This window comes from Phalaenopsis equestris, unplaced genomic scaffold, assembly GCF_001263595.1.
Source record: "Phalaenopsis equestris unplaced genomic scaffold, ASM126359v1 Scaffold000094, whole genome shotgun sequence".
NCBI classification, from domain to species: Eukaryota; Viridiplantae; Streptophyta; class Magnoliopsida; order Asparagales; family Orchidaceae; genus Phalaenopsis; species Phalaenopsis equestris.
In genome coordinates this window covers 6,546,298-6,564,641 of record NW_018164536.1, presented here as the reverse complement: position 1 = coordinate 6,564,641, position 18,344 = coordinate 6,546,298, and the positions used below count along the sequence as shown (strand labels likewise).

Genomic DNA, 18,344 nt, shown 5'->3' with positions numbered 1-18,344 from the left:
GTTTATTGTTGTTTATTTGTAATTTGCTCTCTTCACTTTGCTCTCATTGGAGGTTTATTGAAATAATTCATTTATGCTGGCTTTCTCATTTAAGCTTTATGAACCTCTAAATATACGAACTTTGTAGGATTCTTCTTTTACAAATCTGCCGATATCTCCTGAGGTTGTTTATATTGGTGCTCGCTTAAACTACGAACATTTTGTTTATTATACATCCTTGTTAAAAGGATAATTTCTTCGTTGTTCCCATTATATCTAATGCCAGTCTCCTTCCTTTTTGGGATGTGCACTTATATATTTTCCATTGGATATGCTTTCCAAGAGGGAAGAAAATTTTAAAAATACATTTGTAAGATTGCTTAAAAATTTTCCTTTTTCTTTTGATAAATGGAAATAATCCTTATGATTTAATAACCTTTATAGACATGATTTGTCTAATTTTAAAGTTAGGAAGGATTCATTTTCTAATTCAAGTTTGGTTGAGACGTGATCTCATATTTAATTTCAACACTAAATTCAGGTCATGGTTCATGTTGAGTTTGATGTTTTGGTGCATATACAAATTCTAATGCGAACTTCATGAAAGCTTTTGATTTATAGATCATGTGAAAGATCCAATTTTGATTGAATTTTCTTTTTAGATATAAGTTATTTGCCATTTGTTTAGGAGATCAAAAACATAAATCATTGTTCTATGTTTGTGGCGGGCACATTTTTTTTCCTCAAGCTAAATGAATTACTCCATTACAAGTGCGTTGTGTGTTTGTTAAAGGGATTACTCCAAATCAGATGCATTGATCTTAGCGGAACATATTGTTTTTTAACCAAAGTGTTTCCGTTTGTGACATCTGGGGAATGCTTCTCTTCATTATGTTTTTATTTTCATTAAGATGTCATAACATCCCTTTGTCATGTCTTTGTCGGTCAACTTTTTGAAAATTGGAAATAATTTTGAAATTTAATTTAATATAATAGGTATATAGTTTGGGTTTTGAAAGTAGTATATTTTTATTTTCGAAAAATGAGACCAAATGGATCTCAATCATCCAATAGTTTACATAATCATGCCAATATCGCGAATATTACACCCTCCCGAAAAATGAGTGTATACCTCGGCGATAGACCTAATCCTGCAAACTAAGAGATTTGTGATATCCATTTGGCCTGCGAAACTTTTTATGTGTGAACGACAAGTTCTCCTACTTAATATAGAGATTAAGTAGAGTTTATTTTACCTGGGTTCCAAGTTCCCTATAGAGGCAAACCCCTATAATTTATTACATCCCAAATGACGAGCTTCACTTGAGAAAACTCTCAATAATGATTAGAGGTACTAGTCTTCAAGAATTCAAAGTTTAGGTTTTCACGGTAGAACGTGAAAAGACAAGTGGGAGTGACTCGAATATGAACAATTATTTTTCAGGAGTCCAAAGAAATGAAAAGGTAGGAGATGTCACAGATCTTGAGGAGAAACCTCAGTGACTTTTCAAACCATCCTAATGTGTGACTGAGTTTTAGAGACAATGTTATTTAGGTGTTTGATTCTGCCAATTTTATTATTTGAGACTTACATTTGCATAACATCTGATTATAAAAATAGTCCACAGAGATAAGAGGGTTTACGCCGTGCCACACGACAACCTCTAAACCTAAGGCGAGTTAGGACTTACGCTGCACAACATGGTTGTACAGGAGCCTAAAGAGGGTGTGAGAATTTAAGTCACGCTAGGCGAGCCACCTCGAAGTCTTATGGGTTGTTATTATGCTAGGAAGAGATAATGTTGAAGAATGTCCTCTTATTGCTCGATCCAAGCTTCTCGCTAAGCTGCTCACAAAGTTGGCTCCAAGCTCCTGTTGTAGCGATGGCTCCAGGGTTTAAGTGTTTGACATTGGTGGTTTATGTTTCACAATTTTTGTGTCAAAGTTTGGTTTTGTTTTGTTTTTTGGTTTTGGTTTCGGTTTCGATTCTAGTTTTGCATGCAGAGTAAGCAAATTGCAGATAAATAAAAGATGCTTGAAAATTAAAATGCAGTAAAATAAAATGCTGTAAGTAAACTGTAAAAGTTTACCTGGGCATCTGCTGCTATTGCGTGATTAACATTACAAGCATAGTATGATTTGCAACAGATTTAAATAAACTTGTAAGAAAAATAAGCAAAGCGAGAAATTTCAGTACGAAAGTCAGAAAAATGAGTCGTAGCAAAATATGAACAGACAAAGCAAAATTCGCGGTCACATATGGAAGACCAAGACTAGGTATAAGACATCAGTAAAGGTGGGGGCTCAGAGTTGTAGTGTACTTCCCAACCTTGGGTAAGGTTATCAACCCGACAATCTACGGAAGACAGTTCTTAACCTCAATCCAAGTGACTAGTCGTGGACCTTTGTAAGTTTTACCAAAATTGTTTAATTTTTCATGCAAAAGTTGCTATTTAAATTTACATGCAAAGTTCACTTTAATAGGCAAAAGAAATTTTTTTTTTATTTTGTAAATGTAAAATAGTGTAGTTCACAGACTAGTCTCTCTAATCGTGCTAGGACTACTGGCGACTTAAAAGCATCGGGGGCAACAATCTCTCCAAGGGTTGGCGAATAGTATCATCGGTCCTTATCTTCTCTCATCATTGAAGGTCCTTGAGGTAGGCGATACTATTCTAATAATCTCATTTCATATCTCTCGTTTAAGCACACATAAGCAGTGTCGTCATTGCCCTTGTCACCTAGACCCTAGACTTATTCTAGTCCGGTGATTCATATGTGGCATTAAAAAATGTCCCCAATTACTAAAAAAATTTGAGTGTAATGTTCAAGCTCGAATCCCGGTGCATTGAGTTTCACTGTAGGTTAAGTCATTGCGAGAATTTTACTGTTTGATTTAACCAAGGAAGTCGTGAACCACATCTTGGTGCATCTTCATGTTTAGTGTTTCAATCGATTTGTGAATTAAGGTCAAGTGTCTCGTTTCATCATTCATTTGAAAATTAGGTAGATGAGCTCTCACCTAGGGTGTGCTCCTAAAATCTAGGAAGCCTCGCATCTTGGTGCATCTTTGTGTCTAGTGCTTTAATCGATTTGTGGATTGAGGTCAAATGTCTCGTTTCATCATTCCTTTGAAAATTAGGTTGATGAACACTCACCTAGGGTGTGCTCCTAAAGTCTAGGAAGCCTACGTTTCTAATTTGGGCTTGAAGTGGTTTAAGGTGTCTTGCCCTAAATTAAGTGTTTTCCAAATAATTAAATCAGAAACTCTCATTTTTGACTTAACCATTAGACAAAAGTAACAAAACAAACGAAAAGAGAAGGCCGACCCACTTCCAAAACTAACAAAGCCAATAGGGGAAATAGCAAGTGAATTAACCTAAAAGCATTTAAAATCTTTCAACAATTGTAATTAAATTGAACTCTGAAAAGAATGCTTAAATCCATTCCAAGACAGTGTTGATCGACCCGAAAGTTCTCCAATTCAACATAAAAAGAAATGAAATCCAAAAGCCACAAGATAGACTTAGAAAATTACAGCCCGAAAGCCACAAAATTGAACCAAAAAGTGCAATCCACAAGGCACCAAACGTACCCAAGAAAGTGCAGCAAAACAAGCCCTTTAACATTCCCAAAAATTGTGCATTTGAAGGCTTCAAAATTCGTGTTTAAGGGCTCCAAGATTAGCCCACAAAACCACCAAAAAATTGTACATAAATTGCCCCAAATCGACCAACAAAAGCACTCCAATACAGTGCCAAAACAGTGTCAAAACGGTGCTCAAGCAGCTCCAAACCAGCCTACAAAAAACCTCAAAACAGCCCTTAAACTCATTTCAAAACAGTGCGCAAACCTCTCCAAATCAACCAACAAATGCACCCCAAAATGATACCCAAACAGTGTGTAATCAGCCCCAAACAGTGTGTAATCAGACCTCAAAACGCTGCCCAAACAGTGTGTAATCAGCCCAAGAAAAGGAGTTTACCGGCTCCAAGATTGCAACAAAATCAGCCCAAAACAGTCCCCAAAACACCATTTAATTACCCTCCAAATAGCATTAAAGTAGCAAGTAAAGTCCCCCAAAATCAACATTTAAATGGGGCACAAAGCCCCTCAAAAAACAGTAAATGAATCAGCACCCGGGTAGCATATAAAACATCTGAAACCAGCCATTTATAGTGTCCAAACGGTGAAAAGTCGAGACAAAACAGTAAGAATGACAAGCTAGAACGACACCCCAATCCTTCTTCAAAACAACTATAATACCGAGCAGCCGACCAAGAAGAATCGAATAAAGATTTGCATGCATACCCCACAATTCCTGTGTTAACATATCTCAGAATTAGACTTCGATTCTTACATTTATACCGCCCAAATCTTTCATATTGCATCAAAATATCGCGATTCTATCCTTAAAAAGTTTAGATAGGCCTTTTCATGTAAATGCACAAAGATTGAGTGGTGCACATGTAAGTATGGTTGTTTAGGTGCTAGGAATGTAAATACCTAAAAATTGTGTGGTATGTATGTAAATTTTCCACCAAAAAATTTAATCAAGGCAAGGGCTAGTGAAGCCCGATTGATCGATTCAATCAAATCTTTAGGCGGAGTATGAAGGGTTAACGAAATAAAACTGTCAAAGTTGGTTTAAGGTTTAAAGGAAAGTAATGAAAATAATTCCCTAAATCTAAACCAAACTAAATCATGAAAATAACAATGTAAACTGGATCAAATAAGCTTGCCAAGTTTGTGGTAAGAAAGCAGTAAAAATAAATCAATTAGAACTTCAATGCTCCTTAAAAGCAAAACAAAACCTTGAGATTTCACTCAAATACAAAGCAGGTCGTAATTATGATAATTTTATTAACATGAAAGCGCAGAGGCATCATCATTTATGAGTAAGCAAGCTTGGTGTCCAGATTATGTTTCTTGGCCAAATGCTGGAGGAATAAAGACAAAAAATCAACTTTAATAAAAAAATGATGTATAATCCCAAAGGATCCCGCACCAATGCTTTGTGAAGTTAGGATAACTCGAAATAGACCGTGAAGATATTTGTAAAGAATGTATTGTCGTGAGCTTTAAATGGGGAATGCACAACTCTTCAGCTATGAGCCAAATCCAAATCTGAAAACTTGCAATTCAAGCAATGTGGATGATACTTCTCCTTATAATCCCAGGAAAGATTGTTCCACTTACAGCAGGAGTTGATATAATGTCGTCCTTGTGTTTGCAAGAGATGAAAAACTAGAAGAATGTCGTGCAGAGCTAGTGCAACGCCACAAGCCGCTCTCCTTACTCTCATCTGCTTCAGCTGTTGTGCTTACAAGGACGTGACGACGTCTACAGAATGCTCGTCTCTTCCTTTCGTGTTAGAGAGAGAGAAGGTGGTGGGCTTCAAAATGAGCGGGCGGTGAAGTGGAGCGATGGGTTTTTGATCGGGAGAAGAAGAGGGAGTCGGATGAGGCGTTTCCGTGAAGAAGGATTGTGGGAGAAGGAAGGGCGAGTCGAACGGCTGTTCGGTGTGAGGAGGGGCTAAGTATCGCGAGGGAGAAGAAAGGGCGTCGGTCGCGAGCGGGAGAGGTGCTTCGGTCGCGAGCAGGAGATGGGCTTCTTTGGTTGAGCAGAGGAGCGGGGAGCAAGCTTCGGCGCAAGGAGAAGGAGTCTGTCGAGTGAGGGAGGCGAGTAGGAGTTTCAATCGGTGGAGGGAGTCGAGCGAGGGTTTTTGGAGCTTCGATCAGTGGAGGAAGAGGCGCGCAGGAGTTTCAATCGGTGGAGGGAGTCGAGCGAGGGTTTTTGGAGCTTCGATCGGGAGAGGGAGACGAGCGGCTTGGTTTGTTCGGCATGAGGAGGCGGGATCGAGAGGGGTCTTGGTGCAGGGAAGAGGAGACGAGGTGGGAGAGGCGGGATAGTTGCGGTGGAGTGCTTCAGCAAGAAGAGCAGGGCTTCGAGCAGGACGAAGAGGCGAGGGAAAGCTTTCGGTGCAGAGGGGAAGAGACGGGTTTTTTTTGCAACGAAGAGGTGAGCGGGTGCAGAAGAAAGGGACTTTTGTGCCGAGGAGAAGAGGTGAGCTGGGGGAGCCGAATTTTCAAAGGCCGATGGAGTTGAATGCAGGGGAGAGGTTTTATAACCGAAGAGACGTTACTCAAGCATTGGCGGGGAATTGAATGAATTCCATTCATGCAGCCCGTTCAAATGGAAAATCTTAACTCTAATTAAGAGAAGATTAAATGACTCATTTCAATTTTTAAATTTAAAATTAAAAAATTATTTAACCCTTGTTCATCCCAAGTCCAGTCCAAATCGAACCGGAGTTGAACTTGGGTTGAGCCCGAGCCTGCGCCCTGCTAATTAAAAAAAATGTGCATCGATTTCATGTTAAATGCTCACGCACGGAACCATAACAATATGGGCGTCTCTTTTAGCTAAAGTCGACGTTCCGGATGCGCCGACATGGTCAGTTTCGTCATCTGGGGTTGTCCGGACAAGTTTGTTGATGATCACGTCAATTCAAGTCAACATCATTCGTGGTGGGGTGAGTGAGTAAATTGCGGTGTTCGCGAGTGTTCGAGTCATGGAGGGCTCACTTATGGCTGTCTGATCCTGTAGGAACTCGTTTTCAGGCCCTCTACATGTTAGTCCTTAGTCCTTGCAACTAGAAGTTGAGTGCTTGGAACCACTCATGCGAGTTTTTCATAAAAATGAGTCAAGAAGTGGTTTGAAGTTCTTTGGGAGATGGACTCCATTTCTAGTCTGCTAAGATGGTTAACAAGGAACTTCTGAGGCTAGATTTTCGGTTTTTGGAGTAGGAAACTAAGACCTTGTTGAAAATGAGGTCAACAGTCCTCTCATGTATTTCACATCTTTTCATATGTAGGTGCCAAAAAGCACCCATTTTCTTGTAATTGCTTCTATCTTCATTTATATGTGTGGGGTTGAGGGTCAAAGGCCTACGTAGCTAGATTTTTTTTTTCTTTCAGCTTTTAGTTCTTGAATTTTGAATCTTGATTCGTAATTGGAGTTAAATAACATCAAAGTTCCAAATACAATTGTTGATTCGAGTCCATCTTGTATGTGTTTCTTCTCTATGATTTGTGCAGCCTGTTATGACTTTCTTAGGCATCAAAGTGACTTGAAATTACAGAGTCTTGCCCTAAGCAAGCTTTTTTGAATAGATTCATTTGGAATGTCGCATAAACTAAGAATCATTCTTCCTTTAATCGCCCCAAATTTTTCGGTGATTAACTCTGACAGTTTTTCTTATTCCAAGGACCTTGAATACTTTTAGATCACTATTTGATAGTTATTTTTTTTATCCTAATCACCATTTGAAGAGCATTCATGCCTTTATATATCGTAAAATCCTTACTAGGCTATACTAAGGTGGGGAATGAATAAGGCGGGAAGACCGGTGAAGACGGTTATTTTATTAGTCTTCTATGTTCCGAGTTATAAAAATATTAGCATAGTGATATAACTTAGCTTATAACAATTCATTCTTTGACCATACACTTATTCCATTGTGCTAATAGCTGCTTTTTAACTTCTGTCTAGATGGTGAACATGACTGCTACCACTTGGAGGGATTAATGGAGAGTCCTGTTGTTGAGGATGATGGAGAGTGCTTTTCACCTATACTAATAAATGCCACTTCACTCAATGTTGAGGTCTATTATAACAAAGCCGTTAACTATACATTAATGGTCACTTTTGTATCCTTCATGACCAATAGTACAGTAATTAAATTTTCCCATAACTATTTTTATGGGTATTTACATAAATGGCACATAATTCTTATGTATTTACATATCTCACACCTATACTTTCATATCTACGCACATCACTCAAATCATTAATATCACATTAAAAATAGCACTATTACTACTTCTAAAAGGTGTCATACTACACCTTTTCATGCATATATTTAAAACACCAAAGTGCTATGTATGTAAATATTAAAGTTTAGTTGTGAGATATGTGAATGCATAAGAATTTTGTGCTAAATACGTAAATTTTCCTAGTTTTTATAACCATGATAGCTTAGATTTCTTTGACCTTCTACTAAATAGATTTCATTCCTCCAAGTTCTGCTGCTGATTCGACAGATGGAACATAGCAATACTCAATCTGTAAGGTTTCGTTGTAGCTTTACAATAATTTCTAGTTCAAATAGAAGGCTAATGTCCAATATGTTTTTGATTTTAATAAAATTAAATAAATTTAAACAACTTAAAAATTTTTAATAGTGCATGCATTTAAATTATTTGTGCATTTAAGAGCACTTGGTCGTTTTCTTCCAGGGTGCGGCCAAAGTTTCTATTGTGATGATTGGTCAGCAGGCCATTATGGATGCATATCTTTGTCTTTTGCATTTGACAGCTGGAATATTAGTAGGTGCGCGGTGCTATTTTCTACTATCATATTGGCCCAGTCTTAATATCATTCTGAATCTACATTTCTACACTTTTGCAATTTATTTTACATAAAGGAATATAAATATTAAAATTCTAGTAAAGGTATGTGCATGCCACCCAAATCATGTATTTTTCTGCGAGTAACTATTGGTTAGCTGTATGAATCTAAATGCAATGATGTGAGAATCTGTTGTCTTCTTGAGGGTAAACTACTGATAAACATTCATGAAGGAAAACAGACATGCTTATTTCATCTTGAACTATATTATGGATTAGTTGCAAAGTAGAATGATCATCAAAAGTTATAAGATTTATCATATTACAACATGATGTATAAAAATTTGAATCAGAAACATGCTTTTTAAGTGCTGAAGGCTTAGAAGCACGAATCAATACTCTAATTTATAAATCTAATTATCCATTGCAGAATGTACAATCTTAATTTGTTGCGCGGCATCACTGTCCCTGACGCACGCCAATTGTCGCGTACGCTTGAGACCGGTTTGGTCCAGGCAGAGGAAGGACCGACCAGTCCTTTCAAGCTTGGTTTTCCCTCCTATTTGGAGCGGAGCCCACTCCTCTTTACCCTAAATCTATAAATATGTTATTTTTTGTGTATTAAGTCGGTTTTTTGCTTTCAATTTCTATTAGAACAGTCGTCGATGTCCCTTTTCTGTTTCTAGGGATTTATATGAGGTCGAGAAGGTACTTCGACTGTAAGCATCCTAAGGTAGTGTGTATCCTTCCCTCTCCTGATTTCTACCGCCCTCTATTTTTTTATTGCCCCTCTCCTGATTGTTGCAGCGCCTCCAACCACCCCCAAGTCTGCTACCGCCCTTCCTAGAGTTCCTCACCACCACTTAACTTGCTGTCTAGCCACCGGACAACCCTGCACCCCTACTCTCCCTTGCTGCCGCCACCTTCATTTTCTTCAGGCTTCTCCGCAACTATCCAGCTGCAGACCAACCTTCCCCTAATTGACCATAGACTACCCTAACACATACAACTCTCAATTTCTGCCATCTCGAACTACAACCACCTTCGAACCTCACCTTAGGGGGGTATTTGTGTTTTTGTTGTTTTTCCTATTTCAAGTATCTTTGCTTGTAACTTATTTTCTTTTGAGTAATAATATTTACTTTCCCTATTGTTATTTGGCTTAACTTCGGTATCATTCGACATCAGAGCTAGCTTAACCCTATCTCTACGCTATTGTTTCTAGCTCCCTCCATATACAACAACAACAACAACAACAACAACAACAACAAAGCCTTAATCCCACTACGTGGGGCCGACTACATGAATCATTTTTCTCCATTGATTCCTATTTAGTGTCATATTTTCTTTTAGTTTTTATAAATTAAGATTATTTTTTATACAATAAGCCCAAGTCTTCCTAGGTCTACCTCTGCCTTTCTTAACATAAGTCGAATCTAAAACATCTACTCTCCTAATTGGATCATCAAATGGTCAACACTTAATGTGACCAAAGCATCTAAGACGACTTTCTCTAATTTTTATACAATAGCTCCCCCCATATCACCCACAAAAATTTTATTGTACCCCATCCCAATGCCCTCCTACATTCCCACAAATCCAAATCTTAACTATGCCACCAATGAGACATGTGCCAGAACATACTTGAGAATAAATACAGTGAGAGATTCGTCGACTTCAGTAGAGGTTTGCAGAGATTGATGGCGGAACCCAAGGGGAAATTACCCTCGATTAAGATGCAGGGAGTCGAATAGGAGAAAGAGACAAGAATTTAAACCCTTTCCATAGGGAGGACTTCATTGATGAGGAGAACTGATCATATTGCTTCAGAATTCATTATCAGATGAGACTCAGGGAGGAGACGACGTATGGAAGATAAAGAGATTTCGAAGTGAAAGTGGATCTACTGGAGTTCTAAGGAGAGATGGATCCAAATAATTTCATTCTAATGGTTGCAGTCGATCAATAGAATCTTCGAATACAAAGAGGTGTCATAAGACATGAGGGTGAATCTCGTGGTCATCAAATTGAAAAGAGTTCTTTGTGATAGGAAAATTTGCAGAGGCAAAGGAGGGAAGGAACCGAGAAGATTACAAAATAAGTGAAGATGATGGAGATGCAAAGGAGGTACTTACTTCCTCACTATCACCGGGATATGTTTTTGAGGCTACATCACCTATAACAGAGAGACCTATATATAAGTAGAGGAGTTCACGACACAATTTGAGCAATTTCAGATGAAATGCGAGTTGGTCAAGCTAGAAGAACATACTATAGCCATATTTTCGCGAGGTCTGAATCTGGTATTAATAATATTGTTCAACTATAACTCTATTGGTCACTGAAAGATATCCAAAACCTAGCTTTGAAGGTGAAGAAACAATAATAATAAAAAAAAAGACCACCACCTATAGAGCTACCAACAATGTTACATTTGGAGGAGATGGGAAGACTAGACAGGGGAATGACAAGATAGGTCTTAGAAAGAAGCCCGAGAAGAGTAACACGCTCAACACAGTGTATGTTGAGAGATGTTTTAGGTGTCATGGCTACGGACACAACCTCCAACTGCCCTACGAGTCGAGTTGTTTCCTTCACTAAGTAGGGTGCCGTCAAAGATGTGAGTAAGTAAGAAACTACGGAGGACCGACATGAGGAACATCAACTCCAGGGAGATGAGGGAGAGATGCTAGTCATAAGGTGGTCTAAAGACTTAGCCAAAGAATGATCATTCATAGCCAAGGCATATTTTCGCACTAGGTGTACCATGAGAGGGAAGATTTGCAGCCTAATTATTGACGGTGGGAGTTGTGAGAATATGATATCCACTTTGATAGTGAATAAACTGGATTTGGCCGCACAGAAGCATCCTTAAGCCTATTCTTTTACCTAGTTGAAAGGGGAAAATGAGATACTTGTTAATCAACTGTATTTGGTGGATGAACTTCTTAGATCAAGACAAAGCATTCCTCATAACATTTTTCGTTAGCTAGTGCACCGTGGAGATCGAGAAGCTTGTTTGGTGTCCATGATTGAAACCACCAAGCAAGGCCTAAAAAGATTGGCATCTTTGCGAGTCGAGGCAGCCAACTCAAAGAAAATGACATTGCTACCAAGGAAAATCACCTTAAAGGAAGTTTTGCTTAGATAAGATAAGAAGCAAAAGACTAAAGAGGACATGTCGTAGGAGGTAACGATATTTCTTGAGAAACTTAAAGATGTCTCACCTTTAGAGCTTCGTGACCATCTTCCACTAGGAGGGACAAGAAGCTAAACTACAAGTCCTTAGTCTGCTAATTGGATGGATCAAAAGGAAGAAACAACCTTGCGCTAAGGCTAGCTGGATGTTTGAGGATGCTATGTGACAATCCAAGAATAAAAACCAATATTACATTAAAATATGATATTCAAATGTTACCTTAGTATATGCTTCTCTTTAAGGCATGATTTGAATTAGTTCGACACCTTTTGAAATGAGTAAAGTCTTAAAATGATGGAGATAATGTTTAAGAAATAAAAGGAGAATGATTAGAAAAATAAAAATGGACTATATGTATATAATTTTTGGTGTGATGTAAGTTATTTTTAGTTAATATTATTTGAAGATAAAGTGGTGCTCAGGAGTGATAAGTTTTAAGTATATTGGATCTATTATACGTAAGAATCAAAATATGAATGGTGATATATACTTTGAAGTTAAAGCTAATTGATTATAATAGAAAGCACCTTAACATTATCACAAGATCAAATAAAGTCATGAAAAGTTATTGGTAAATTTAAAAAAGCAATCAGGCCATTTATTTATGGATTTAGGTGTTGAACAATAAAGAATTCTTTGAAGAACAAGTTAAGCATTGCAGAAATATGAATATTAAGATAAATACAAAATTAAATAGAATATATTTGAGAGAGCTTCTTTTGAAAATGAGATAGTGAAAATAGCCTTGCGTAGTTCATGCATGTAGGAGGATTTGAATATGCAATAATTAGATACATTGATAAATTTAATTATAAATGGATTAGGAGAAAAATGGGGTAGATTGAAGGTAACTTTATAGAATTTGTATAAAAATGATTATAAGAAATAGTTTTACAGCTCATGCAGCCCGCAGGATGAATGAATAGAAATGAGGATCTATAAAGTAAAGCCCAACCTCAATTATTTTTGATAAAACTAAGTAATAGTAACTATAATGATGATGATAATGAGGATGATATTTTGATGAGGAACTATGTTCTTCTACCTCATGTTAGGTTTTAATTAGTTTATGGCCTTGTTGAACTTCACAATGCTAAGATATTAATGACGTTATCACCACTCTTTTAAGCACTTTCCTGTTGAATAGAATATGATTATAGAGTAAAGGGCCAAAATAGTCTCCAACTATCTACATGCGGCCGTTTTAGTCTTAGAGTTTATAGAAGTGTCAAAACAGTCCCCAGACTCTTTAAATATGGGCTAAAATAGTTCCCATGGAAGACTATTAGAGCTCAATTTTAAAATAATATGGGGTTATTTTGACACTTTAATAAACTCTAGGACTAAAACAACTCGTTTTAAATATTCGGGGACTATTTTGGCACTTTGCTCTATAATTATATGACAGAGAATGTTAGATGTAAATCAGCTAAATTGTAAAAGATGATTCAAAACATATGACGAGACACGACTGCTCATTTATGATTCTTTTGTATATTTTCCTTGATCTTTTGCTCACTAAAACTATCCAACATTGCTTGCATTATATTTATGGGTTGGAAAATGATCAAATATGTATCATTGGCCTTTTGTATTGTGGTTTGGCTTAATGAATTCTATTTTGATAGTCAGTCATTATATTGCGTTTGGTTTAATTATTTCTCAAAGAACTCTTTCAAACAACTTGCACCATAACTAAACATTATACCCTTCTAAACCTATCTCATCACATTTTCGTGCTTATAGATAGTATTTCTCTTTAGGTTCTACATTAAGAAGTATGAACGATCATATATATATATATATATATATATATAATGGACCCCCAATTTTGATCCCAGTCAATAACCTCCAACTGCACCTATCTGGTTCTCATTACCTGAACTCAAGCTTCATTTTTTTGACTTACCTATCTTATATGCAATTGAGACTATTCTTGGAAAACCTTTGGAGGTAGACTTACCTACAGTTCATTTATCAAGGCCTATATTGCAAGGATTCTGATTGAACGAGATATTACACTACCAGATGTATAATAAGTCTAGCTTGGATCTGCTCATAATGGTTATTGGTAAAAAATCATTATGGAATAAAAATCATACTACTGCAAGCACTACAAGATGTTTGGACAGCCGCAGAAGAAAGTTTCAGATTGCACCCACAGTTGAGAACCAATAGTCAAAAACAGGAACACACTATTAGTGCACCTCATGTGCCTGAACGCGCTCCAGCAAACCTAATCACCACAAGACAAGAGTTGGTGTCTGCCCCTGGGATCTCTTCTCCTGACCATACTACAACGGATAATGTTCGAACTGTACGGATAATGTTCGAACTGAAAATCAGGATAGTCCCGCAGCTCCTATTCAGGAAGCATCAGGTGCAGAGGTAACAATTCACACTTCACATACATTGGAACTTATCGCGGTGACATCGACTGTCTTTCCTCCTACTGCGGCTCTAACATCAAATCAGATCGAGGATCACATGAGCTAGTCTTCAGATGAATAATGACAAATTTACACTTCTCGACGGAAGAAGAAGGCTGGGGGCTCACTCCAACTTGGAAACTTAATGGATGATGCTTTGGTGACTCTTGGCAATGGCACGGCTCTTCAAAGTTTATCTGGTTCCGCTCCTAAAACTAGAGGAAGAGGCAGGACTAAATTGGTCCGTCCCTAGCTATTTGTTTTCTGCATGTTTTAAATTTGTTTTACATTTTATTGAGTCTATCTGTATCTTTTTGTTGGGGTATTACCGTACTTGTATCGTATGGTAGGGTGCCTTTTTTGGGCTTTTCTCATACAATCTTTATGTATCATTTTCTATTTCAATAAAATCAGCTCTTGGACTTTTCCTATAATCTCTCTCTCTCTCATATATATATATATATATAGCATTCACGTTATAAGACCCCTCGGGTTGGGGGTTCGAATTCCCTCTGACATAGTTGGCCTTAAGCAAGTGGTGCTTGATTTATTAGGCACATTAGAGGTGGTTGGAGGCTCGTATAATAGTCTCTAGCCATTCCTTTTGTGTGTGTGTGTCTATATATATATATAACTGCCATTAGATTTAATATCGAATTTAGTGTCATCATTGCTAATCTTCATTAATGGTAAATTTGTTGTCGTCCTGTTTTAAGCAACTCGGACCTGTACAATAGTATAGTTCTTTTGGTTTTTACTCTTTGTTCGTGCAACATTATCATCGTAGTTATGTTTACTTGTTTCTCTATGTTTCAGAGTCTCTATTCAATGCTTTTGCGACAGCAGCCTTCTTCAAGTTTGTAGTTTTTTCTATTTTTGAAATGCGGTACCTTCTTGCTATTTGGAAGGCTAGTAGACCTTTAAGCAATGGTGAAGGTTGGGAGGCAATGAGACGTGAACTATCAGTCCTTTACAGCCGTTTCTGTAAGAATTTATTTATATTTTCACTTTTGAAATACTGCCTTATTTCTCTCTTCATTCCTACAATGTCCTAATGCGCACTGAACCATTTGATTGCATTAAACAATAAGATTTATATATTTGTATTATTTTCTTAAAGATTTACATTATATATTTACATATCTAACGCATAAACTATAATTTTTACTCACATATCATCTTACTTATGCATTAAAATGTGTATTTCACTTTTTAAAAGTAGAAATGGTGGTATTTTTTATGTGATATGAAATATTTAGGTGGTATAAATGTAAAAAAGCAAAGCTTAGGTATTAGATTAGGTATTAGATTAGGTATTAGATATATAAATACATAGGAATTGGGTCGTATGTATGTAAACTTTATTTTTTTTTAATTGATTAATTTTCTATCCAATTACAGATGGCATCCTTCTAGGTGGAATTCTTATAATGTACGAGTTCCACAGTTTGTTGCGCCCAATCCTTTTCATTATGTATTCATTTTGGATACCTCAAATCATCAACAATGTTATTCGGGATACGAGAAAACCTATGCACCCTCATTATATATTAGGCATGAGTGTGACTCGTCTCGCAATTCCATTATACATGTTCGGCTGCCCAAACAACTTTATGCGTATAGAAGTTGACCGGAGTTGGTGCATATCACTGTGCATATTCATGGGATTTCAAGCATTGATTCTTATCCTACAACATTTTCTCGGATCTAGATGGTTTATTCCTCACCAGGTATGCAAGTTATCTGATGTATTTTTTAAGGAAGATTTACATACATACCACTCGATTCTTATGTATTTACAAACCCAACACCTAAACTTCAATTTTTACATAACATCTTACCGATGTATGGAAGGGTTAAGGTAAAAAAGTAAAGTTTAGGTGTTAGATATGTTCACATATAAGAATTGGGCGATATGTATGCAAATGCCCCATTTTTTAAATTAGGCAGGGCATATGTTTAGTTATTTCCAAAGTTATTGTTTTATATATCTTTAAAGTGTTCTTGCGTAATTTATTATCTTTCTGAGGAGCTGGGATACAAGTGCACAAAGGGAGGGAAAAAAAATTATTAAAAAGTTGGGTAAACACGTCTCATTGAGTAAAAAAGAAATATAGGAAACAATACGATGGAAAGAAGAAAAATAACACAAAGAAGATTGAACAACAAGACAATTAATTAGTTAAAATGTACAATTATGGCAAAATAAGTAGTAGTTCTTGATGATGAGTGCCCACTTGATTCTTTTTAATAATTTTGTTGATTTCATTGATGTTGTTGCGCTTATGTTTAACACGTTTATCTAGATTTGTTAAATATGGCAAAATGAAAGTTTTCTAATATTAAATCTAAATGAACCTCTCATCTTCCGTTTTGTTAGAAAAACATCTACCTTTTTTTTTCTTAATCCATATAATGAAGATGCTAAAGAAAAAAACATTCCACAGATCTCTCTTTTTTTTTTTTCGATATATTTTTTTCTCCAAGTGGCAAGAGCAAGGTCCTAGCTACTAATAGTTGACAAAATGACAATGACTATAAAGTCAGTTTCAAATATTATGTATGAAAGAACAGCTAAAAAGATAAGAAAAGCATCTTCAAATTTCCTAGAACAAATGTCACACAGAGAATAAGTGACAGTAGCTTTGTGTAGAAACAAAATATTACTTATTACCATCCTCATGAAGAACCATACAAGAACTTTAGTATTTTTACATTAAATGTGCGTCATCATCTCTGTGTTTCTTATGTTAGCCTTTCCTTTTTTTTCTAGATATTACCCGAAAAGTATAGCTATAATAGAAGACTAGAGAACAATACCCATCAAGCCACTGACTGTGTCATCTGCATGACAGCAATTGATCTGACTCAGCGATCGAGTGACTACATGGTACTGAGTTTTCCAACTTCTCACTATTTTCTCGAGAATTTTTTCTTAAATAAAAAATCAAATAATTTTTTAAACTTTTCGATGTGTTTATGTTGCTCCGAAGTTTTTCTTAGCGTTTAATTTAATCCCTCAACTCATCGAATATGAAGCAAATTGGTTCTATTGGTAATTTTGCTATTTCTTTGAATAAGGCTTGGCGGAAGTGAGCTTTACAAGAAACTCCATTGTGAAAATCTTTCCCCAAACAATTTTGTTTCAAAGAATTATAAATTTTGACGGTATGGTCAAATTGATTTAAATTTAGTGAATGGAGAGACCAAATTGGAAACTTGAAAAAAATCTGGGATTAAAGTGAACAAATCTAAAAATTAAAGCTACTTTAATCATGTACTCTTTTATTTTTTAATTTTATAACTTTAATGATGCAGGTGACACCATGTGATCACTTCTTCCATTCCGGCTGCTTGCAGCGGTGGATGGACATAAAGATGGAATGCCCTACTTGCCGGCGTTCGCTCCCCCCAGCATAGTAAACACCCCACTTCCAATATATGCAGTAAGGGAGATTTACATGCATACTACTTAATTCCTATGTATTTACATATCTAACACACAAACTTCAATTTTTACATACATACCACCTTACCGATGCATGAAAAAGGTGTATTTCACTTTTTAGACATTAAAATGGTGATGTTTTTCTTGTGATACGAGAGATTTGCATGGCATAAATATGAAAAGCAAAATTTAGTTGTGGATATGTAAATACATAGGAATTGGGTTTTATGTATGTAAATGTCCCTAACAATTAAAATTTCTCAACCTGAAAGATTCTCATCCTGTGATATGTAGTTTTTGATTCTTTCATAAATGTCACTTTACCTTCTAACTTGTATGCTTGCAGGTCTCAATAGCATACAAAAATTTCACTCTGCAGTCTGAGGAACTAGCCGTTGCTCTCACAATTGAAGGCTTTCAAATGGATCGGGGCAGCAAAAAAGGTATTCTCATTTTTAAAGAGCTCTATCATTGCTGCAACTGTACAGTTGCATTTTACAAATTAGTCTATTTAAACAGCTATTATGACGTCATCCTATGTACATGTAAATTGATAATTTCTTCACAAGGAATCTGCAATATTCGGGATGTTGTAGCAGTTGAAAGAGTAGTGGCTTAGAATCATCCATAACATGTATGTTGGGATTTGGGAGGATAAGTTGGGGGTTCAAAATGATTAAATAAATGAAAGAAAATGTTGCGAGCAATTAGAGTTCAAGTTGAAAGGTTTGTGTCAATTAGGTCTAGCTTGTTGAAGAATCAAGAGAAATGTGTATTTCAAATTATAAATGAGCCGAACATAAATAACTCATTGTTCGATTGTGTTCTGCTCATTTTAACTCGAAATAAAGAAATTATATATATATATATATATATAT

General features: G+C 36.4%; 1 protein-coding gene across 5 annotated transcripts in view; it reads left to right on the top strand.

The window, feature by feature from the left end:
- LOC110020314 (transmembrane E3 ubiquitin-protein ligase 1-like) overlaps window positions 1–18,198 on the top strand; it is a gene marked incomplete at its 3' end in the record, with an annotated part of 43,034 nt that extends 24,836 nt beyond the window's left edge. For 4 of the 5 annotated variants that reach the window (XM_020718370.1, XM_020718371.1, XM_020718374.1 and 1 more), the window contains 8 exon segments: window positions 7,534–7,691; window positions 8,049–8,108; window positions 8,280–8,373; window positions 14,835–15,002; window positions 15,420–15,748; window positions 16,792–16,908; window positions 17,337–17,437; window positions 17,813–18,198. In XM_020718370.1, coding sequence (XP_020574029.1) covers window positions 7,534–7,691; window positions 8,049–8,108; window positions 8,280–8,373; window positions 14,835–15,002; window positions 15,420–15,748; window positions 16,792–16,908; window positions 17,337–17,437; window position 17,813 — 1,028 coding nt within the window. 5 annotated transcript variants of the gene reach the window in all.
- Between the last annotated feature and the right edge of the window lie 146 nt (window positions 18,199–18,344).